Raw genomic sequence first — 24,624 nt, 5'->3', positions numbered from 1 at the left:
GTTCATTCTCCATGGAAGAAATGAATTCGATAGAGATTACAAATGGAGTTATAATTTCATAAAGGCACGACTACTCACGAGTGTTCATCGTCTTTCTGAATTCTAATTAACCCAATTAATACTTGGACTAAACTTAATGAGATCCAACTGGACTTCGGTCAATCCGATTTACAAAGATCTGGGCCAAATCAGTCCCCTGCTTTCCTATTCCAAATCCGAAGCAAATTAGATGTTTTCAGGAGAGAGGAAAACTACCGTATAAATTGAAGCAGATCAACATTACCAAATTCAATTCAATTCAATTCATGAATTCAATTCAATATAAAGCCCTTCAATTCATATTATTCCATTAATAGTACTCCGTAATAACCCAAATCAAAATTTACCCGTTTTACGAAGAACATGTCTCGACCCAGAAAAGCCTCTCTTCCTCCTGCTCTTCAGGTTTCTCTCTCCTTAATTCTTCTGCTACTCTGAATTGTATGAAAAAGAACTCAAAATCCAATCTTTGAATTAGTATTTTGATGTAGTTTTTTTTTTTAAATCGTTTTTCACTAATAGATCTCAATTTGGTTTAATAATTCTTGCTTTGGTGATTAATCTAATGTTTAATTTCGTTGTTTAAAGGTTGTTAATTTGATATAGATGTTGGTAATTGATGTAAATTATGTTGAATTTCACATGCAGAGCATTGAGAAGTTACAGAAAGTTATTGATAATGGCAATTTTTATGGAGCTCAGCAGATGTACAAGTCTACTAGTGCAAGGTACGGATACATGGATATTGGTTTCTTGTCATTTGATGCATATAACTTCCGCCATCGAGTATTAAACCATGTTGATAGTGTAATTTGAACTAGTAAGTCGTAACATGACAACTAAATCCGGGCCGAGGGAGTAAAGTATCTAACTTCTGTTCAACAACCTTATTATGTGATTAATGTCATTGTTTTATGAAGCCATGGTTTTGATTACCTATTATTTTTGGGTGCATTGTATGTTGCTGATATTTCAGATACATAGCTGCTGAGAGGTACTCTGACGCATTGGATATACTAGAATCTGGTGCTTGTCTCCAGTTGAAACATGATCAGGTTTTCTTTGTTCCTCACTGACTTAAATTTCAATTGATTTTTGATTCATTTGTATGCTAAGAGTTAAGCTAAGCTTCTATAGGACCATCCCCATTTGTGATTATGGCCACTTTCTCGAATACATTAAGGACTTGTTTGTAGGACACTAGGACTTTATTGAGATCATTTGTGATTATGATCACTTTCTTGAGATGTTGTTCATGTGGGGATTTGGCTGCCTGTTTATATTGGGATGGTATGGGATCACTTTTTTAGTTTGTACTAATTCGCTCCATGTTCAACTTGAATGAATCATACACCAATGTTGATGGATTTTCTTCTTAATGTATGATCTCCCTGACATCGGCAACTCAAAACTTCACTAGATATCTTCTTTTCTAATTGATGACTTGTGAGTTGCACCTTTTCTTTCTTACCTCCTTCTCCCTTTTCTCACACTAAGAAGTAGCAATGCTCCTGTCAGAAAATGATCAATCTGTGTGTAACAAGATTCAATGTGAAGGAAAAGTTTATAACAAGACATTTAGGTTTTTTGGATGCAGTTAGGAGTAAATACTTTAGCTTTTGTTGACATTAAGATAAAGCTCAAAGTGGAATTTTCTGAAAGAGCTGAGCAGAAGAAAACGTAGGCAGGGGAGGTCATCATACAGTTGTATTTCCTAGTATTTCAGATAAGGTCTTGGATGTATGGATTTTGTGAGTGATCACTGTTTGGCATTTTCAGGCTAATTACTGAGGAGAAGCATTCAGTGTTTGGCATTGTCATTCTAGGGATAAGTAATAGTAACTGAACTTTATGTTCATATGTTGTTTTCCTTTTATTCTGGACGCTGTATGTAGCTCTGTCGTTTTGGGGAGGTACTTCCCTTACGTGATTAATTGGAAGCCTAGGAGTCATACTTTACCTCCCGTCTGTTGTATATCTGAGAATAACTTCTTCCTATGAGAATGTTAAACGAGTAACCTATTGAACTTGAATGTTCAACTAAAGTTATTGATGGTTTTTTGCATGCTTGATAGGATGGTGTAGTACAAACTAACCTTATTTTTTTAGTGAAATACGGATCTGCCCTGTATAGATAAACCATATATGCGACACATACATGGTCAACCCCTTTTGTTGTTTCTTACATTGCTTCATCACCTGTTGAAATTTGTGAATTTGTCCAAATATTGGTTATCAGTAGTAAAAGTTTGTATTTATGAGTGTTGAAGAGAAGTTGATTTTGTACTGTGGTCTGATTTTTTTCTTTGCTGGGCCTTAAGATTCTTCCCTTTTTTAATTGTGTGGCTTAATTTGGGATATTCACGGTTGGCTAAAATATGGTATATGATCAGGTAACATGTGGTGGTGAGCTGGCATTGTTGTTCGTAGAGACACTTGTGAAAGGAATGTTTTCTTACAATGATGACTTACTAGGTCAGTTTCTTTATTTATTCTGCATATACCTTGTACCCGCATTACTTTTATTTAGAAAGTATTTGATGGTTGGCTAGGTATAAAATTTGTGGAACTTGATCTGTTGGTGCATTCTTATGAAAAAGAAAGTTTTGTTAGATCGTCTCAGGAAAATCTACGAGGAATTTCCTCGAAATGCTTTACCAGACCATGTTGGAGATGATGATGACATGCAAAAACTTTCTGAAGCTCTGGGAGCTGCTAAAGTACGTGTTGAGGCATGCGCTTCTTTTCTGAGGGCTGCTATCAGGTGAGAAATAACAAGTAAAGTTTCACTAACGAAGATCTTGAGTTGCGTGTATGCGTGAGATACTACACATGTCTGTCATATATGAAACAACATGAACTTGAGCAATGCTTTGCATGATCTTTGTCCAATTAAGTTTCACGTTCTGTCATTCTGTGGAATATTTCTTAAACTTGGAAAGTCAATATGATTAACTAAGTTTTGAATTGTCAGACTTTCCTCTAAATATATTTCTTGACTTTCCTCTAAATCAAAAGCATTTAAATTACCTATGAGGATTATTTGTCTTTTTCTTGTTTTGGACAGGTTAAATGTTCGAAGTTCTTTGAATGAAAACAAAGATATAATGATCATATTTTGTGAGATAAACCTTGTGAATATCCGTTATGGGAGCAGTGTCATCTAGACTATAAGAAATAGTGTCCCTTTTCATTTACATTTCTTCTTTTCTCGTGTCTTCCTGGGAAGTTTCATAAGCTGTGTTTAGGTGTGTTCTTGAGTGTACATGGAGACCTGGCTGTTGGAGGCTGTTGCCCTAAAACAGCATTTTAATATACAAGATGTACTGTATATCATTTACTGCATTTGTGATTGTGTCACTTTTTTTATATCTTTGTTCAATGTAAATTTAAGAAGCTTCTATGCTAATTGATCGTCGGAATTAAATTGCTACTTGTTTGTATTGTTTAGGTGGTCTATTGAATTTGGAACTCACAAAAGTGGTTCCAGGGAACTACATACTATGCTTGCAGAGTACATATATTTTGAAACTCCCGAGGTGGTAAGTTTATACTGAACTGATAGGGCTTTCAGCTGTTTGGTGACTGTAATACTTCCTCCTTTTTGTTTACTTGCGCCATTTGATGTTTCACGCTTGCCAATGCAAATCTTTAGCCATTAATATCTCTAATTATACATTAGCTAAAATTTTGAGAAGAAACATCAGCTTGAGAAGTTGATATTTTGAAAATATATATCGACACGAATCTAACAAGATCCCATGTATTCATATGTATAAATCACAAAAAATTGATAAAAGAGAGTGAATATTGTAATTGCAAATGGTGCAAGCAAAAAAATAAAAACAACAACGGAGGAAGTATTTAAACTTCAAAGCTAAACCATGATCGGTTGAACTCTATTCATGGTTCAATCTCCTTATACAAATTTTTAAAATAAATTTCAATGAAGAAGACAGTGTGTGTAGAAAATGAATATGGTGTGATGTTGCTCATTTTCCTGTTTTTGTTATTCTACAATGCATTTGTCCAAGATTGTTTAGAAAGTAAGAAGATAGGAGAGTGCTACGTACTTCAGAAGCTGAAAACTAGGATGTATTTGTCCTAGCTTTTAGAGCTGTTTTCTGACCCAAAAATAGAACCCTGGACAAACACCTCATTTTTTAAGGAGTTGAAACAATTTTTTCAAAAGCCTAGGAGCTGAAGAGGACACCTTTTTAATTCTGTGTGTTGCACTAGTATGAGTAGTATCCCATAATAAATGTTTTTTTCTTCGGTTGATCACGTATACCCCTGAGAAAAGAAGCTAGGTCTTCATTATCCCCATATTTAAAACCTTTTCTTACTCGTCAATGCTGAAACTGCCCATTGGTTACTTTGGCCTTGTTTTTCTTTTAGCTCTTGGCTATGGCTTGGTTCACTTGGCTTGTTCTACCCAGCTAATAGTAGCAGAAACTGTTTATGTTGAGCTAGTTGGTGGGTATTAGGATTTACGAAGATGTTTGATACTCTGTAGTTAATAATTTAATATGAAAAATAGATATACCTCTTTATTCTTTTGCTAAAGAGTTGGTCAATAATAGCTTGGCATTTTTAGCTTAAAATGCTTTCTGTCTATTCAACCTATTGAAAATTCATTATCCTAACAGTTTTATAATTATCTAACTACAGTAATAAGCTAAACACCAAAAGTCAATAAAGTTGGCGAAGAGCCATTTATCAAACAAGGACTTTGTCCTTGTTGGTCCATTTTCAATACTTTCTTCCTGCCTCTCACTTCTTAATTGAGATCCATTTTATTCACCATTGGAGTTGGAGTATAAAAGAACTAGCAATAAATAACTTCCTCTTTTCTATTGCAATTGACTGTTTCCATTTCAACAAGAATCTGAATTGGATTCTAAGTCTTGCAACGAAGTAAGAACTAGTAATAGGTGCGTGAACTTTTTGCATGATCATCTTAGATAGAATAATATGCTTTCCTTTTTCGGTTTTTCCCAACGAACATGAGAAAGTAACTTATCAAAAAAAACACATTAATGATAGTGAAAATGAATCTGTCAAGAGAAAAGAAAATAAATTCTAGATTACAAACAAAGGAAATATAAAAGTTAAATGGAAAATAAATCCCTGCGTACACATTTGGGTTCTATCATCTATATGTGATTTAATATTTCAAATAATCAAAAGAAGGAAAAGAGAGGGGCAAAAAGTAGGGATTGATAACTGATTTGGTTTAGTCAAGCTAGAAATCGTACAAACCTATCTGCATAATTTAAATTTTCTTCTGTCCAACTTAGTTTTGATAGGATTATTTTGCTGTAGGCAATGATGATTGCTTGACCTGTTATAGAAGGTTCACGCATAATGTTAGTTTTGGAAAGTAGTTTGGTAATAAGGTTGTTACTTGTTACATACGAAGTATACTACAATTAAAGCTAAATTAAACAGTGGATGATTTCCAGAATCAGCTTTGTAGGAAATTTCTGATAAAAAGATCAGTATGAGAAAATTTGGTCAATCAGTCTCGAAGTTTTGATATAAGACTAGACAAGTTTCATTATGGTTCAGTTTGCAGTGTTGTGTACTTGTGTGTGTGTGTGTGTGTGTGTGTGTGTGGGGGGGGGGGGGGGGGGGGGGGGGGGACGTGAGGTTTTAACATTCTTTATTGCACTTTATCCAAATTGATCTGTGTGACTGACTGATTGCTGCCTTACTTGCCATCCTTCAAGCACTCGAATTGAAGTTGTCAATCCACTTCTTTTTGGGTGTGGTTGTGACTGCTCTATTAACCAGACAATTTGATTAGAGCATGAGCAACGGCAAGCAACAACCTCTTAAATCTTTGTTGAAAGCAAGATCTCTTTCTTTCAGGCATTTAATTTTTCCTTGTTAAAATTTTTCTCTTACTTGTTGTTAGTATAATACATTACCTTTTATATTCATGTCTGTATAACAAAATTATATTATTTGCCTATTATCTCACCATTTTGCATTGTTCACTGGCATGATATATATCCACACTTTCGTAACTCGTAGGACATGGCCAAAGTATCATTCCATTTTGTTCGGGGGAATAGTCCAAAGAAATTTGCCGACACACTCGTAAATTTCATGGAAAAGGTAAGCTTTCTGCTACAACTCTACGCTGTCAAAATTTAAGCCAAACAATGCAACAAATTCGTGTGCCACTGGGAGTTTATTTTTAAATCTTATTATTTTTAAAAAATCTACCATAGTTTGTGCTGGTAATGGGGAAATGTTGGGATGAATTGTGAGTACTAAGCTAGGAGGATTGAGGGTTGTGGGCTTACGGAACTTTTGTTAGATTGCACAAACTAGACGTTTTCCTCTCTTCTCCATTGGTGGTCAGACCTATGGCCATGGAGGCCTTTTATGAGCTTGGAGGCTTTAGTGTTGCAACATTCTATTCTAATCAACTTTTTAATACATTTCTTAATCACAACTTTGGTTACAATTGTTGTTTCAACTTCTCTTATCTGCCTAATTGTAGGACTACTATATCAACATCTAAGAGATGATTCTAGGCTTGATAAAAGTGGCCACATTTCCTCTTTGAACTGTCACGCTAGCTGTCCGTTTTCTAATTTTGGCCAAGTCTACTACAGTACAATTCAACTACTTGCAAAATTTTAAAAAACTATTGTCCATATACTGTCATATTAAAAGTTTTAAGTCTTATACATCCCACCCATTACCAAGCATCCTAATTAGTGCATACTCGTATAATTGCACCATCTCGTTTTTAGAGGGTCCCTTGCATAGCGCCGGACTCATTCCGTACACGAACAAAAGATGACAATCCACATAGTCTCAAAATTTAAGGTCCTCGGTCATATGACTACTTGTCTGCATAAATTATTTGGATTGTGGGTACTTTTTTGTCACACGAGTTTTAGTGTGGTTATGTCTAAGTATGAAGGAGATAGTTGCTGCATATGCTAGGTGATTACGTGAAATTTATTTCGTTATTTTTTGCTAGATATCTTCTTATTTAAGTTCTATTTGCCGTTTTTGCAGTGTTACCCCGGAGAAGATGATTTAGCCATTGCTCGTGCGATTCTAATGTGAGCTTTTCGCCTTTAAGATTCAGTAACTTCTTGCAATTTTCTTACACTTCAATGTTCATTAAACATACTCTAAATTGGGAAAATGTTCTTGAGCATCACCTGTTGCATATAGATGGTGCTTGTCATTTGAAATATATCAGTTTATAAAGCTCAAAGTTTCGAAGTGGAATTGGTTCAGATTCTAAAACTGAAATGTTCCATGCTGATGCCTTTGGATCTTGCCTTGATATATAGAAATATAGAGCTCCTTATCATTGATTATGGTGATCATATATCATGCTTTTGGTGATATGGGTAAAAAGTGCGCGCATGTGCTCAAGCTCACGTGCTTTTATTTTTGTACGTACACCATATCCATTTGCACTGAAATAAATGCATGCTAAAAAGGTTTAGGCCTTTCGCCCAGATTAGATTGCTTGTGACTGCCCTATTTGCATGTTTCATAAAGGTGGAGAAATCAATTAATTAATTTAGTGAGGTGTTGTCTTTTGCAGGTATCTAGCTTTAGGTAATATGAGAGATGCAAACTATGTTATGGATGAGGTCAAGAAGCAGTTGGAATTGAAAGAAGTAGATTTCCCAGATTCAGATCTTATGCAGTTTGTCAGCTATCTCTTGCAAACGTAAGTTGCAAATCTTTACAGATATTTTACGGCTTCCATTTGTTTCTTCATGTAATGATATTCTTGGCATGTTTCTTTAAGTTCCTATCCAGTGCTCATCTAAATCTCTTAAATGGAAAATATCTAGCATATGATGGCTTATGTAATTTGTTAGGTTTCGAGGAGGATAAAGATAAAGCTGAATGAATTACGCTAGTTATGGATTTAGTATGTTGAAAATCATTTTATAGATGAGGACATTCGTCATTCGTGTTTATTCCTTTTTTTTTTTCTCTTCATTTTTCCCTTTGCTTGGGGATGTTCGGCATTGATTTGGTATCCTGTTCTCCGTTTTGATTTTTAAAAATATAAAACAGAACTTGTTCGCCAAAACCGTTGAAATAAACAACTTCTGTGCAAATTTTACAAAACCAAAGCGGAAAAGCCCTTCTCATTTTAAGAAACGGGCTTACTGTCAGGTTGTTTGCATATGCGGATGCCGCTCATCCCTACAAAGGTTCGTCGTGGTGTTCGTCGCTGCCGAAATCTGATTTCATCACCGCCTCCCTGAATTCTGCATCATCGGCGGCGTCTTAGACACTCATCGTCGTCGGCTGATAACACAACTTGTCGCAACCTACACCTGTTATCTTTATTTCGTTCCTACATTTCTTGGAATCCTCTTAGTTTTATCTTTCCCCCAAATAAAATCTACAAATCCAGTTCGATTAATGAATGATTAATCTCTCCCACAACATTGATTTCAATCAACCAAATTCTCTGTATAGTACTGACTACTGAGCCATGATGAGTTTGTTGGTTCCTGTAAACTCGTTGCTTCTTGTTTATCTGAATTCTCTCTCCTTTGGATTTTGCAGGTTGGAAAGAGATGCTTTACCTCTTTTTAGAATGTTGAAGCAGAATTTCAAGTCTAGCATTGATATAGATCCTGCATTTAGTGAGGTATACTTTGCAAACATGTTTTATAGGAAACATGGATGATCCGAACTTTTTGTCACCTCCTTGGACTAATCCCGCCGCTGAATAGCTCATAATAATAACAATTTCATGAGTTGTTTTCTCATTATAACCCCAAGTGATATTTAACTCTCCGTAATACTCCCAAACATGTTAAGTATGATATCACTTGAAAATTAGGTGTGTTATAAGTTATTCAAGGTAGTATTTTTATAGATGTCTAAAAATTATTATTCATTATGTTAATTGTTAAATTGTTCTTTGTTCAAGGTAGTATGATATCACATGATAAAGTTCTGTTGAGATTGTTCAATGAGTAAATGGTCATTTTCCGGACACCATAGTTATTAATGTTAGTTTCTTATTTGTATCGTGATACTGAGCTTCTGAATTGTATCATATGGTTCAGTTGCTAGATGAGATAGCAGAGAGATTCTATGGAGTGCAACGTAAAAATCCCATGCAAGGGATGTTTGGAGATATCTTCAAGGTTATTTTTCACTCCTTTGCTTCAAACACTTTTTTCATCTTGATTGTGTCGTGTCTATTATACTCATTTTCTTTGATTGGGCGCTTTTATGAAAACCTTTTCATTTTTGTAAAAAAACTCTCTTTTGATAAACTTTTTGCCATTAGAGCATTTTTTCACTTTGGAATTCGGCAAAAGGTAATGTTTTATGGAATCACTGAAATCAGAAAACTACATAAACAAAGTTCACTTTCCTTTTTGTTCTGCACACTACATCTAAATCATGTGAAGTATCTATATTCCTGTTAAACGATACGGTATAAAAGTGCCTGTCGATATGGTTGTAGACTTGTAGTTAGAGAATTATGCACAATTGTATAGATTTGCTGAACAAGGGGGTGATATTGACACTTGATTAATTTCTTTTGTTCTGCAGATGATGGGAGATATGTAATGCTTTCTTAACTTGGAAGATTGCGTTAATTATTCGTTGTATCATTAGAATTTTAGGTGTCTACACCGAAAATTATGGTGTCATGTTGTATCAATAACCCTTTCTTTTGAAGTACCAGGAAGTTTAAGTTTTGTACATGCAATTATCAAATTTTGCAGGCATCATTTGTTCCCAGTTTTAACAAATAACCAATAATCAATGTTCAACTTCCTTTGCATGGTTGAAAGCTTCTTTTACCCTGACACTCATCGTAAAATGAGTAATGTTTGCAAAGCAGTAAAATGGAGTAGGTGGAAAATTTTCAGTTTAATTTTTGATCATATGCTTGATTGATTACAAATTCTTTTGATATCTGGAAAATTGGAAAGAAGCACTGATTGCTGCCGAAGGTTTGTATTGTTTTGTGAAACTATATTGCTATCTGTAAGATTCTTAGGTTCGATTCCTGCTTTCTTTCGTGTTTCGTGCGTGGGCATCGTGGTGGTGAGCGGGTTGGTGGTTTTATGTGTGATGGTTGTCAACGGGTAGGTTAGTGGTGGCTATTGCAGGTGGTAGGTGGTTGTTCGTGGCGGGCTTATGGTGAGTTCGGTTTGGGTGAGTTAGTGGTGGCGGTCTTATAGAAGACCCACCCGACTCTAAATTATCACATATTGTGAAGTCTGTTTGATCGAGTAGAATCCACCAATAGCAATTTCGAGTCAACCCAAACTTGAACTCAACGTGAATTAATGTTGACTTTATGGAAATTGAGTTGAATCACTCCGATTTGAAATAATTTAAAACATGATATACTACATGAGATGTTGATCTATCTTCCGCACGTATATGTGATTGAACTCGTTATTTATCATAACAACCTAGAACATAGTTCGACATTACACATTATTCACACGTACTACACTATTTCCAACCCGTTGAAAAGTAGTTGCACCATTTCTTCATTTTGACTCATCTATAACTAATACTAGATTAGATCCCGTGCACGCACGGATTTTGACAATTTTTTCACAAAATATTTAACTAATTATCTCCCAAACGACTGCATAGTTATAACATTTTTAACATACTCTGCATATTTAAAATGCTAATATGGTAATTTAATCAAAATATTGAGTGATATATTTTCTATTATTAATATAGCGATTTGACTAAAATATTACTAATTTAGAATAATTATTATTACGTCGTAGATATTGTTGCCATAGTTTATAAACTTAATTTTGTTTCCATACATAAATAGTTAACAAAAAAAGGTAGAAAATAAAAATAAAATAAATTAATACACTTTTTTTAGGAAAATGATTTTTGGCGGGAAAAAATCGCACCAGGAATTGACACGTGTCATTCCTGGTGTCTCTTTTAGTATATAGTAATAGATATAAAAATAAGTGTTATTTATCTATATATATAAAAAAAAAAGGTTGATGAACTAATCTCTTTTTTCAAATAATCAACTTTTTTTATCTTACTTTTAGGCCATGTTTAGTTCACCTTATTTCAGGACCTTATTACTTATTTCAGATTTAATCAGATCAGATCAGACCAGACCAGATCAGATCAGATCAGAAAAAATAAGATCAGATCAGATCAGACCAGATCAGACCAGATCAGATCAGATCAGATCAGACCAGATTATTATGATGATAATTATTATTATTTATATCATTGATTATATTTAATATTTATTACTATTATTGCTTTAATAAAAAAGAATTTTGTTGTCGGTGCAATTAAAACCTATTACTTAAGGCATATAAAAACATTAACAAAACATTCAAATTCATCATGTCCAAATTAAAACCATTAAGTCCAGATCAGAAACGATATGATCAGGTCATGTCCATATCAAAACTGATTTTTATAGATCAAAACTGATTTTTATAGATCAAAACTACTACGGAGTATATATCTAGACCAGAACTGATAGAATAAGATAATATCCTTATCATAACTGATCTGTACAGATCATGTCCAGATCATGTTCAAATCTGTAAAGATCTTGTCTACATCAGATTCAATTCTTACATAACCAATATGTTCAGATCAAAACCGATTTGTACAAATCATGTCCAGATCAGAATCGATATGTCCAGATTATAATTGGTTTAGATATCGACTCTGTACAGATTATGTTCAGATCGGAAGTGATCGGCAAAGATCATGTCCATATTAGAATTGATTAATAGTGATCATGACCAGATCAGAACTGGTCTGTACAGATCATGACCAGATCAGAAATGATATGTACAGATGATGTCTAGATTAGAAATGATTTGTACAGCAATGTCCAGATCAGACCTGATCTGTACAGATCATGTCCAAATCAGAACTGAACTGTACAGCTCATGTCCAGATCAGAACTAGTCTATACAAATCATGTCCAGATCAGGACTGATCTGTACAGATTATGTCCAGATCAGGACTGATCTGTACAGATTATGTCCAGATCAGAACTGAACTGTACAGATCATGTCCAGATCAGAACTGGTCTGTACAGATCATGTCCAGATCAGAACTAGTCTATACAGATCATGTCCATATCAGAACTGGTATGTACAGATCATGTCCAGATCAGAACTGAATTGTACATATCATGTCCAAATCAGAACTGATCATGTCCAAACATAACAGATCTGTACAAATCATGTCCAGATCAGAATCGATCTGTACAAATCATATCCAGATCAGAACTTATATGTATAGATCATAGCCGATCTATCTAGATCATGTCTAGGTCTATCTAATATAAGGAATAGGTAAATCATGAGCAAAGTCAAATAAATAATATCAATATTATAAATTTGTGTAAACATTTATTTTACACGTAAGTCGTTTAATATTAATAAATGTAGATTTTTGTTTAAACTTAATTATGAAGAATCAGATCAGATCAGACCAGACCAGATCAGACCAGACCAAACCAGACCAGATCAGACCAGACCAGATCAGATCAGATCAGATCATATCAGAAAAAATAAGTTCAAATCAGACCAGACCAGATCAGATAAGGAGAAATAAGGTGAACTAAACAGGGCCTTACTAATACGTACTGGTATATATTAATTGTCAAAGTTATGCCTTTGACAAATGAAAGTAATGCAACTATTTATAACAAAGGAATTTAAACAAGACAAGAGAGTGAGAGACTCTACTCATTTGATTTCCAGGACAGCAAAGACCATTTCAAGTAGAGACGACAGCCTAACCCCTAGAAAGCCTTACAAAAGAGAAAGTAATTCAAGTAGATCAAGAGTTAGAGACCCTTGATCTCCAAATGTAATTCAAAACAGAGAAAGTAAAGAAACAACAAAAACGAAGATTTATTTATATAAAAACAAAAGGAATCATGTAGTTATAGTTACCGGTCTGTAAATATACATCTCCAAGTAAACTGGAAAGAAACGGATGAAAATTTTCAAGTTGCAATTCACCGGAACTAAAAAGAAGTGAATAGCATCACTTGAAAATGTAGTATCAAGTTGATTAGTGCATTATACAAAGTGGAAATTATAGGAATGAAGGGGATAAATGCAGCATAAGGTCCTGTTTTGTCACTTCAGCGGTCCAGCCCCTCGATCAATTACCAAGCAGCGTCGGTTATTCATCGATCACAAATTGTACCCCGTTCTCTTTGCTGAAGTTATGAATTGTATGATCCACCACCTACAATCAAACAAGCAAGTCATGGTTATAAAACCAATTGCTTTAGCAATAAAGCTTTTCAGATAAATTAAACCCACCCATTTAGGTATTTAGGATGGTTCATAACATCTTGATTTTCAGATGAATCTTCATGTATTTCATGCATTAAGTTGGTTACCAAAAAAAACTCAAATTAAGGTATGACTAGCTAATGCCTGGTGTTTGTGCAACCCTCGAAACAAAAGACAGGAAAGGAGGTTAACTTAAAAGGAGGGCTAAGTATCCTTCAGGGGACTATGTCATCTGATAATCACAGAGAATCAAATCACCCATGATCCTATAGCAGATATATAATGCCATACAAGAGAGTACTAAACATTTTTTTAGACTTAGAAGCCTCCTCTAAAGATTACATAATTAATCATCCTTTTTCTAAAAAAAAAAAAATAAGTAAGAAGAAGGGACTCTATTGAACCAGCACCTAGTACAGGTTAGTTAGCTCAGCTACCCAGGTCTTCGTTTGAGCCACTCCCAAACATTTCGCAGCTGATGGGGTTTGACCTGTGACCTCCAAGTCACAAGGTGAGTTCCCCACCAACTCCACCAACCGGTTGTATGCATTTATTTTTTCAAATAGAAAGTGGCGCAGAAAAAGAAAAAAAAAAAGTGTACATTGAAAGAAAGGAAAAGCGAAACTCACATTGGTATTACTCAATTCTAAGTTGTAAAAATCCATCTTATCTTGGAGAAATAAAGGTCCAGCATGCCATGTCCCAACATTAAGCTTAAGAAACTTAGGGCCCGTGATTTTGAAGACCTGCACTTCTTCCACACTAGGAGGTACATATAAATGGCCGCAAGGTGACTTGGCAATTTTTTTGCTCGGTTCAACTACATTTGCACTCGAATCATGCAATTCTTCCACACAAGGAGGGATATATAAATCCACTATGGATGGCTTAGCAACTCCAAGATACCAAACATGGCCACCAATGGAGCCTAGGCACTGAGTCACATTTGCATGATGGGTGATTGTGGAAAACTTTAGTTCTCGATCTTTAAGTTGCATAATGTAAAACCTGACATTATACATGAGCAAATCGTTAACAAAATCTGCTGAGCAACTTTCTTTCGTAACTTAGAAGCTAAAACTTTAAGCTTGTGGAAACTAGCTAAAGAAAGATCACTTGTTTCTACGAAAGTTAACGAAATATTTATCATCAAGTTATTTGTTAGCAGAAAAGTTATCAACACATTAAGTTATCCATGACAGCAAAGCTTTTCCTTTATCTGTTTTTGCCTCATTCTAGATATAAATAAATTGCAATTTTCCATTAAGAATAAACAAATAAATATTTTGAAGCAAAAACAAGATTCCTGTATTTTTATGAAAAAGGGAAGCAAACACATAGAATCAGGACTTTAACTACTGCAAAATGGCGATAATCTTCTCATTATGCGTAAGTTAGGAAATTAAATCAAGATGACGACCATACAAAAGAAAAGGACCCTTTGCATCCACTTCAATTGCCAAAAGTAGAACAAGGACTTGTAACAAGGCGTCCTAGGCTTCTAGCAACTGAAGTACAACTTAACATGAAAGTGATCGTTCCACCAATCCTTTTAGGTGGTCCAAAAAACATTGTATCCTCTATCAACTATATTCCGTACAATTTATAGGCTCCCCAACCTTGTACGGCACTAGCTCCTTTGGCTGGTGAATTGGTGATAGAAGATTAATGGTAAACTATAAGGGGCTATATGACAAATGAAATGTCCCACGAGAAGCAAGTGCTCAAAGTACCACTTTGCTATGAATTAACACATATGACTGACCAAAACAGTAAGATCAATGGCGGAAAAGAGAGGTAAGGGAGAAGGAGGATTAAGGAAGAACAAGTAACAATATGAATATATGATTGTATTGATGATTATAACGGTGGAAATCACCAATTATAACCTAGCCAATCTTTCGAGAGGAAGGGCACTCTTCCAATCTAAACTTACTACTCACTTTCCACAATATTAAACATGCCTTTCCAGCTCTCTAACATGATCTTTATACAGAGCTTTTAGATAACTTATTATGCAGGCCACTGGTAACTGTATCCTAATGCAACTCCCTAAAATATCCCTCTCCATAATATCAGTTCATTGCATACTTCTTTAGTGAAATCATTCATCTCATTCGAATATATGACTATTTCTCATGTCCACATCTCTTCATATGGGTATGAATCCAATTTTATTAGTACGTACTAGACATTTTGACACAATTTTCTAGGTAATAATCCTTGATTTTCTTGCAATGTTGCTACCATTCAAAAAAATACCATCTTATACCACATGGGAACAACTGTGATAGTGTGCACACCATGTATGGTCTATACTTGGTAAATAAAAAAGGAGTAAACAATCAAGCAAAGGTAATATACCGTCTACAAGGATACTTATCTACACCAAAATAAACAAAAGTTACTATGCTAAACATTGCTAAGTTGCGAAATTGCGATCTAAATCAAAAGTTGTGGCTGTATACCTATTACCTAACAGTTCGGTAGCTTACCCAAAGTACTGTAAAATGACAACAAGCGCCACGTTCTCTATCCCAACCTAACCCCTCTTCATAAATCACACTCTAGTCGATTTACATTGGAGTATCTTGGTCATTTCAAGTAGTTTATGTTGCTAATTAGAGTACTTCAATTGAATATACAAGCCCTACTTGTGAAAACAAAACTCTCGATACACAACTTACTCCACAAATTAAAGGATAATGTATGTGTGACTCAAATCAAACCTAGTTTTAGCAAGTATAAAGAATCCATCTAAAAATACCTTCTATTTCAAAATAAACTCCATCCAATTAATTTGGGAATCTTAAATGTGACTTTTGAATGCAAATGAAAAACAGTAAAAATTGATAACTTTTCAGATTAATCAATCCAACATTAGGAAATCTAGAAGATTATTATGTCCTCAAACTAAAGATACCGAACAAAATTCAACAGAAAACCTTCAAAACCCCAACTTTAGCAGCAGAAAATTTCATCAATCCAATAAAGCCAAAAGGTGCACACTTTTCACATTAATCATGTGAACAACCAAGCAGATTAAACCCCAAATTGAATATACCCAACAAAATGTAGCTGAACATCTGAAAACCCCCAACAATAGCAGCAAAAAAAACATCAAATTAATCAAAAAAATTAAATAAATAAAAAATAAGCAGGAATGAAGAAACAACAAAAACCCAGAAACCCAACATATAAAGGTAAAGGGAGAGAGAAAATGGACCTGGGAGTTCCACGGGAAAGGTGAAGCTGAGCATCATGAGGTCCAAATTCCTCACCATCAGCTGAAGCTTGAATAACTTGACCGTAATCTTTGAAGGTTTCAGGGGTTGCTTCAATTGCCTTCAATTTCACAATTTTGATCGTCTCTCCTTCCATTTTCAGTAGCTTGGTAAGGTTTTTCTTTGAATCTTGATATTGTTTTGATGTTGCTGTTTGTTGTTGTTGTTGTTGACGTCCAACCGTCCAACTTCACGAGGTGATTTTTAATTGTTTCTAATAAAATGTCGTTGACAAAGAAATGGATGATACTCTTTTTATACTTATGTTTGCCTGTTTGGGGTTGGGAGCATGTTTTAGGGTGAGGTGGCAAAAGTTGACACCACCCATAACCGAGGTTTTCTGAGACTCTACCAGCTAGAGTCTTTGAAAACTATACCAAGGGTATAAAGGTAAATTCACGTGCTTATTTGTGGTGACCCACTAATTAAACATTTCCCTTTAATTTTCTACTTCTCTCTACAATTCTGGTTTCAATTTTCAAATTTCAAAATATATTTTATTTATTCTTTTTCTTATTTGTAAAAGTAGATAGTATTTAATTTGTTAAAATTTTCTCTCTCTTCTAAAATCACTTCAAACTTTCTGAGATTTTCGAATCTCTCTGCTTTAACTCTTCGCATTTCAATTTTCCATTTTCTAGGGTTCTTTCTCTCATCTTATTTCCCTCATATTTACTGATTTCATATTTTAATTCTAATTCCTAAATTACATTGATCTCGTTCTTTAGAAATTAAGGTTTTTAATTATTTTGAAATTGAATTGTTCTTCAGGTATGGAAGATGTTCAAAGCACGACAGCACAAGACTATGGCGGCAATCAAGAAGTTCCGGAAATCGGTATTTAATTTCTTCTGTATTTTATTTCCGATTTATGCGTTGTTGTGATAATATTTCACATGTTCCTATTTATTGTAAAGTTAAGATTGTTTGATTGTAAGAAATCGAGAGTTTGGATTTTGTGTTGTAAGTTAATTTGTTTGATTTATTAAGTATGCTCTAAATTAGGTTATATTAATTCGGATACCTTTGAAAATTTCATCTGATTGTTTGTGAATTGTGATGCCTTATTCCGAGGTTGACTATCCCTGGGATCCCATGTTAGTATGTCTGCTAGGTACTTATGTTTGATTTTTGTTCATCGTGCTTTGCTGTGGTTTGGAGTGGGTTGTGTTATGGTTTATCTAGTTGCTTTGCTACTGAATTTGGTTCTGTAAGTTTGAATTTCTAATGTTGTAGCTTATGGTTTACCTTGTGTATTAAAGTGTGAATATTTTTATGTTTTCTTTGTAGAACTGCTGACTTCAGTATGGGTTAGAAAGAGGGCTAATACTTATAGGCTACGTTTTGTCATCTACTTAATGGCTTGATTTTAGAAAAAACATTAGGTCTTGGTTGATACTTAATAATTTAATGCTAGCCAAGTAAAATGATGATTCAACCATACTGTTTCAGCTTATAACCTCACTATAAAATCAGATATGCTGGATTTTTTTTCCTTACAGAAAAACACTCAGTCTTTTCGTACTTGAGGTAGATTTTAGCTATTTCTTTGTATTGCTATCATTATTCAAGTAGAAATGGTTGCATTTGTCTATGTAACTTTTACAAAATCATTCTTACAAGACTTAAGAGCGGGAGGAGGATCGGTGGTTCTTGATAATGATTTCATGGGTTCTAAATTTGTCCACCAGGTTTGTGCATCTGTTGGCAGACTACACTTGTCTCTAAAACCCACTTCTCTCCAATTTTCAATTGAGTACGTGTTTCATCCTTGAAATTTAGAAGTACATTCAAAGACTTGAATTATGAAGGCTTGCGTCTGTTGAAATCTGGAAAAGAAATCGTCAAAAGATGAAGACGCTTATGCAGAAGTACACTGTAAGTTATTGTATTTACTTATATTCACCTATTTCTTGAACTATTCAAATCTTGGAAGTTATCTTGTTTAAAGTTTTGTTAGTTGTTCCTGTTACCCGGCTATGACATTATGACAAGTGATAACTTTTTTTTAACTGCGAGAGAAAGTTCTATGGTTTTTAGGAGTTACACTCATCCGTTGAACGTATGTTAATGATATGCTACACTCATCTGCTACACTTCTTATCTGGCTAAAGAGTTGTTGGCTATTTCCAACCCATGCAAAGTTACCGTCCAATTTTTTTGTTATGATATGCTTTACATTTCTAACCATTCAAGTAATAATTTTCAACTGAATATACTTTGGGGTGGCCTAGTTCATGTCACTACTAATTGTATTTGTTATCCTTAAAATAAATTATAGTCACTTTCCCTTTTATCAATTTTAAAGTAGGATTTTTTAATTTTTGTTACCCTTGTTTACCAACTTTTTGGTTTTTGTGTGATCCATTGAACACTTCATGAAGGTAAAGTTTGTTACAATCAGACCATTAATTCTCGTTGTCAACAAAAAAAAATAAAAATCAGACCATTATTTATCTTGATTTGGGGCATTTGGGTTTCTCCCGTAAGGCTGCAACACAAATTCATTGTTTCTATTTTCCGGCTGAGTAGTTTTTATGTCATTCATTGCAGAAATTAACGGTCAAATAATGTAATCAGTAAACACTGATTCTGTTGAATCTCATAATGTTTCCTGGATTTCTTAAAGTCCATCAAGGTGTTAACATTTCTAAATTTTTTGGAGAAATTGAAGAATTTGAACACAAAGTTGAAAGCAATCAAAATTCTGGCGCAGGTGTATTGTGCACACTGCTTGATTATCATTTATGTACAACTAGTCTATGTATTTGTAAATTTGAACAAGCGTCTCATTCTAGGTCATGTATGAGGTAGATAAAAGGTTGAAAATTTTCTCGCATGTGATTTACACTCCTTGTCTTACAATACATGGAGATTTCCAAATGCTTCAGATATGGAGATATTTTCTTTATATGGAGTTGGAATTCCTACTGAGAGAGCCTATATTTACAAGCTGAGTGCAACAACAGATTGTTACATTCCTTTTCAGATTGATACAATGGCAGACAGTTCAGATGAGTGCTCTTGTCTCAAAGGAGGGGTTTACAATGTTAATGGAGATGAAACAGTTCCTGTTTTGAGTGCTGGTTACATGTGTGCTAAAGCATGGAAAGGGAAAACCCGGTTTAACCCTTCTGGAATGCAAACTTTTATAAGGGAGTATGATCATGCTCCTCCTGCTAATCTATTAGAGGGTAGAGGCACCCAAGAATCACTTGCCATACGTAAGGCAACTGTTACAGAAAAAAAATACTCAGTGGAAAGTGATGTAGTTAGGACTTAGGACCTTGAAAATGTTGTCTCAAGAGCACCTGTGGAAAGATTCTCACTATTCGGCGTGGCTGGTTTGTGGTGTGGGTGAACCAAGAACCATGGCCTGTGCCAGATGGTGCTGGGGATTGGTACCTCAAAATTACAAATCAAAGCAGCAACAACATTAGAGAGTTTCAGGCTAAGCTCCTACCTGTTAAAGAAAGTGGATACTCCCTTGAGGCTACTGATTATGGAGGCTGAAAATATAGATTTCATATAGTGATATACAGAGTATATATGTAACATTTGTTTATAAGATCAATCATATTTTATTCGATTAATATCATAGTTTTTTTTCTTCTTATAAGTACTTAATTTAGATTAGCCCTAACCATCTAGAAAATCATATTTGCTTCATTATGACTTTTGTAAGTCATATGACTACCTTTTATGTTTGCTTACGCAAGATAATTTCCTACCATAAGTCACAAGTTATTTGGTACTCAATGTCAATTTTACAATACCATTTATAAAATAGTACATAAATTTGGTACTGGGCTACAAATTTCCAATACCGTTTTTACAAGACATTTGCATATCCTAAGTGTTATTTGGTACTCAACGCCAATACCATTTTCATAAGATAGTACATAAATTTGGTATTGGGATCCAAAATTTCAATACCATTGTTACAAGATAGTAAATGAATTGGTACTCAAATCCAAAATTCCTCCTCCTCTTTTGGCTCAATTGTCCCTTATAGTGATCAACAATCCATCTCTCTTGCTCCTCCCATTTTGGCTCAATCGTTACTTACAATGATACACTTCTCGTGAATGCTTTTTTTTCTCGGGTTTCACTGTGGCTCGGGTTTGGTCGGGTTAGGCCGTTAGGGGCCGGCTCCCATTTTTGCAATGGAAATGTTCCCCGGAGTTCAATTTTGGTATTGAATTTTGTAGTGAGGAGGCTTTGAAACATATTTGAACTTGAAATTGGGGTCCGAAATCAGGATTTGGACTCGAGCATTGAAATATCATAACTTTGAATTAGGAACTGAAATTGGAATTTTGGATTTGGAATGTTTTCAAATTGGAATTGTATTTGACTTAGAATTTGTGCTCGGATTTGAACAAAAGTTCGAAATTAAATCGAATTCCCAATACCAGTTTACAAGACAGTAAATGAATTTGGTACTCAAATTTAAGTTTTCAATGTCATTTTACAAGATAGTTAATGAATTTGGTACTCAAATTTAAATTTTCAATGCCATTTTACAAGATACAAGATAAAAAATTAATTTGGTACTCAAATTTAAATTTTCAATGCCATTTTACAAAATAGTAAATGCATTTGTACTCAAATTTAAATTTTCAATACCATATTACAAGATAGTAAATGAATTTGGTACTCAAATCCAAAATTTCAATACCATTTCCCCATTTTGGCTTAAAGTTCGATTTTGATATCAAATTTTGTAAATGTATGTGAACTTGAATTGGGGTACGAAATCAGGATTCGGACTCGAGGATTGGATTATCGTAACTTTTAAATTGGAAATTGCGGATATTGAACTTGTGGAGTTTTGAATTAGGAAGCGGAATTGGAACATTGTGTTTGAATTTGAATTTGAATTTAAAATTGTGTTTCACTTTGAATTTGATTTGAAATTGGAATATTGTGATTTGAAATTGAAATTGTGTTTCACTTTGAATTTGAAATTGAAATTGAAATTGTGTTTCACTTGGAACTAGGAAGCCTATGTTTTGAATTAATATCGTATAAGATCATATTCATTTGATTAATATCATAGTTTGCTTATTGACAGGCTTAAGTCGTATCACCTAATAAAAAATAAACCTAATTCCACTAACAAGGTAGCAAGGGAAGTCAGGATCGTATCCACATGGAAATAGGTGTTCTTATTTCTACTATTAAAACTAAGGTTTAGATTATTGGGAACAGGAAAAAGGGTTGATTTATATAACTAAAACTAAGACAATAATTAAATCGGGGAATACAATATTAAGGGAATCTAGGGCAACGATTCACCACAAATGCAGATCAGGATTGGACAACAATCAATCAAAAACCATAACTCGGAAAACATGCATCTCTCGAATCTTATGAATTCCTTAGGAAATTATATAATTGACTATCATAAGTCACAAACTATTTAGTACACAACTAAAAAAATTCCAGCACCATTTTCCAAGATAGTAAATGAATTTGGTACTCACAACTATAAATGTGTGATACCATTTTACAAGATAGTTAACGAATTGGTACTCAACTCCACATTTGCAATACCATTTTGCACCATGAAGTGACACGTGTCAGTCCAGGTGTCTATTTTAGTAGAAGTTATAGACTTTTAATAGCATATGTTTATTTATTGATCAAAACTACAATTATGATTCATAATAACATAAATTAATTTATAATACTTTATTGATTACATCCATATAATTATCTTATAACATCGATCATATAGAGTTAAATGGTCAATTATCTTATAATATCTCGTTGGTTTATACTCCCCCGCTCCATAATGTTCCTAATTTTCCCATTATATATTGCTGTCTCCAATGCACTACTTTGACCATAGTAAAATTATAAGAAAATTATTATTTAGAAAATTTACATTGAAAGGAATCCAATGAGATCCCACAATTTAATATTCTTTTTGTCATCTGCACTACTAATAGTTTTCAAAGTTTTTAAACTTTGATCATATGAATAGTAACACGAGGAACATTATGGATGGAGTGAGTATAATTATGTTAGGAGTCATATAAAATTTGGTAAGTTCATATTGAATCATATACTTAGCTTATGTTTTGAATGAATAACTTATAAGATCATATTTATTGGACTAATATCATACTTTGCTTGCATATAAATAATATAATTAAGATTTTTTAGAACATCCTATTTGACTATTAAGTCACAAGTTGTTTGGTACTCAACTCCAAATGCACAATACCATTTAACAATATAGTAAATAAATTTGGTACTCTACTCCAAATTTACAAAACCGTTTTACAAGATAGTAAATAAACTTGGCATTGACTCTAAATTTCCAATACCATTTTACAAGATAGTAAAAGAATTGGTACTCAATTCCAAATTTATAATATCAAAAATAGGAAATGACACCAAATTTGTATATTGCAAAATAGCTATCATATGAGATCATATTTATTGGAGATTTGGAGTAACATCATAGTTTGTTTGCTTATAAATAAGTAGCTTAAATGTTTAGAACATCATATTTCATTCGTTAGAACATTCTATTTGCTTCCAATTATGACTTTTACGAGTCATACGATTATCTTTTATGTTTTTGACTTAAGATAATTGACTATTATAAGTCACAAGTTGTTACGAGTCATATAATTATTTTATAACATAGTTTATTGATTACGAGTCATATAATTATTTTATAACATTATACATAGTTAAAAAGGTCAAGTATCTTATAATATCACATTGGTTTATATAATTATCTTACGAGTCATATAATATTTTATAAGATCATATTGTATCATATGCTTAGCTTATGTTTTGAATTAATATCTTATAAGATCATATTCATTAGACTAATATCATAGTTAGCTTGCATCTAATTAAGATTCTTAGAACATTCTATTTGCTTCATTGTGACTTTTACGAGTCATACGATTATCTTTTCTATTTTTGACATAAGATAATTGACTATATATTATAACTTATAAGTCACAAGTTGGTAAATGAACAATACTATTTTACAAGATAGTAAATGAATTTGGTACTTAACTCCAAATTTACATCATCGTCTTACAAAATTGTAAATATATTTGGTACTGTACTCTAAATTTTCGATACCATTTAACAAGATAGTCAATAAATTTGGTACTAAACTTCAAATTTACAATACCATTTTACAAGATTGTAAATAAACTTGGTACAAAGCTTTAAATACCCATGCCATTGTACAAGATAGTAAATAAATTTGGTAATCAACTCCAAATTTCCAATATCATCACCCTTTTGGCTCAATCGTTCTTTAATTACAATGATCGACAATCCACCTCTCTTGCTCTTCCATCGTCTTTTTAAATTGACATACCTCTTACTTAACCATCTATACAAATCCATATGATTCTCAAACACTTCATTGGTCGGAAAATAGGAAATAGCACCAAATTTGTATATTACAAAATAACTAAAATACGAGAATAAATATCTTATAAGATCATAATTATAGGATTAACATCATTGTTTATTTGCTTATAGATAAGTAGCTTAGATGTTTAGAACATCATATTTCATTCGTTATGAATTTTTAATACCATTTCCAATAGTAAATTAAATAAATCACAAGTTATTTGGTACTCGACGGTAAATTTTCAGTACCATTTCCAATACCATTTTACAAGATAGTAAATAAATTTGGTACTGACTCTAAATTTTCAATACCATTTTACAAGATAGTAAATTAACTAAATCAAGTTATTTGGTAAAAATTAATAATATCAATAATACTCCATAAAAGTTAAGAATATTAATGTAAAAGTTAAGAAAAATCTTATAATCAGTTTACATAACTTTTACTATATGAACGCTCACTTTTAATGTAAAAAACTAACTTTTACATTTTTAGTTTAGTAAAATTTTGGAAAAATCTTATATCAGTTTACCTAACTTTTACTACATGAATGCTAACTTTTAATGCAAAAAAAACTAACTTTTATTATTATTTT

The 24,624-nt window shown here is 33.4% G+C and overlaps 3 protein-coding genes across 4 annotated transcripts; 2 read left to right on the top strand and 1 right to left on the bottom strand.

Annotated features, from left to right (window-relative positions):
* The first annotated feature begins 173 nt into the window (after window positions 1–173).
* Window positions 174–9,869, top strand: LOC110778292 (protein GET4). Its single transcript, XM_021982864.2, has 12 exons — window positions 174–444; window positions 688–767; window positions 1,016–1,094; window positions 2,433–2,514; window positions 2,653–2,803; window positions 3,491–3,581; window positions 6,079–6,162; window positions 7,081–7,127; window positions 7,625–7,753; window positions 8,611–8,695; window positions 9,120–9,200; window positions 9,616–9,869. Exons 1-12 carry the CDS (start codon window positions 403–405, stop codon window positions 9,631–9,633), a joined length of 969 nt encoding a protein of 322 aa, XP_021838556.2. The 5' UTR covers window positions 174–402; the 3' UTR covers window positions 9,634–9,869.
* A 3,060-nt stretch (window positions 9,870–12,929) lies between these two features.
* LOC110778293 (uncharacterized) lies at window positions 12,930–16,867 on the bottom strand. Its single transcript, XM_021982867.2, has 3 exons — window positions 16,573–16,867; window positions 13,976–14,354; window positions 12,930–13,296 (listed from the first exon to the last, which is right to left on the bottom strand). Exons 1-3 carry the CDS (start codon window positions 16,725–16,727, stop codon window positions 13,231–13,233), a joined length of 600 nt encoding a protein of 199 aa, XP_021838559.1. The 5' UTR covers window positions 16,728–16,867; the 3' UTR covers window positions 12,930–13,230.
* Window positions 16,868–16,933: 66 nt separating this feature from the next.
* On the top strand, window positions 16,934–20,360 carry LOC130467818 (phospholipid:diacylglycerol acyltransferase 1-like). 2 transcript variants are annotated; one of them, XR_008927764.1, is made up of 3 exons: window positions 16,934–17,467; window positions 18,322–18,508; window positions 19,505–20,360. XR_008927764.1 is itself a non-coding variant. In XM_056836716.1 (3 exons), the coding sequence occupies exons 2-3, from the start codon at window positions 18,482–18,484 to the stop codon at window positions 19,911–19,913; spliced, it is 321 nt and encodes a 106-aa protein (XP_056692694.1). In that variant the 5' UTR covers window positions 16,934–17,467; window positions 18,322–18,481; the 3' UTR covers window positions 19,914–20,360. The 2 variants fall into 2 exon arrangements, 1 of the variants encoding a protein (XP_056692694.1); XM_056836716.1 differs by having other exon boundaries at window positions 19,620–20,360.
* Window positions 20,361–24,624: the final 4,264 nt, after the last annotated feature.

Source organism: Spinacia oleracea, chromosome 1, assembly GCF_020520425.1.
Source record: "Spinacia oleracea cultivar Varoflay chromosome 1, BTI_SOV_V1, whole genome shotgun sequence".
Taxonomy (NCBI): domain Eukaryota; kingdom Viridiplantae; phylum Streptophyta; class Magnoliopsida; order Caryophyllales; family Amaranthaceae; genus Spinacia; species Spinacia oleracea.
Note: the sequence above shows the minus strand (reverse complement) of the source record. Positions and strands in the feature narration are given on the sequence as shown.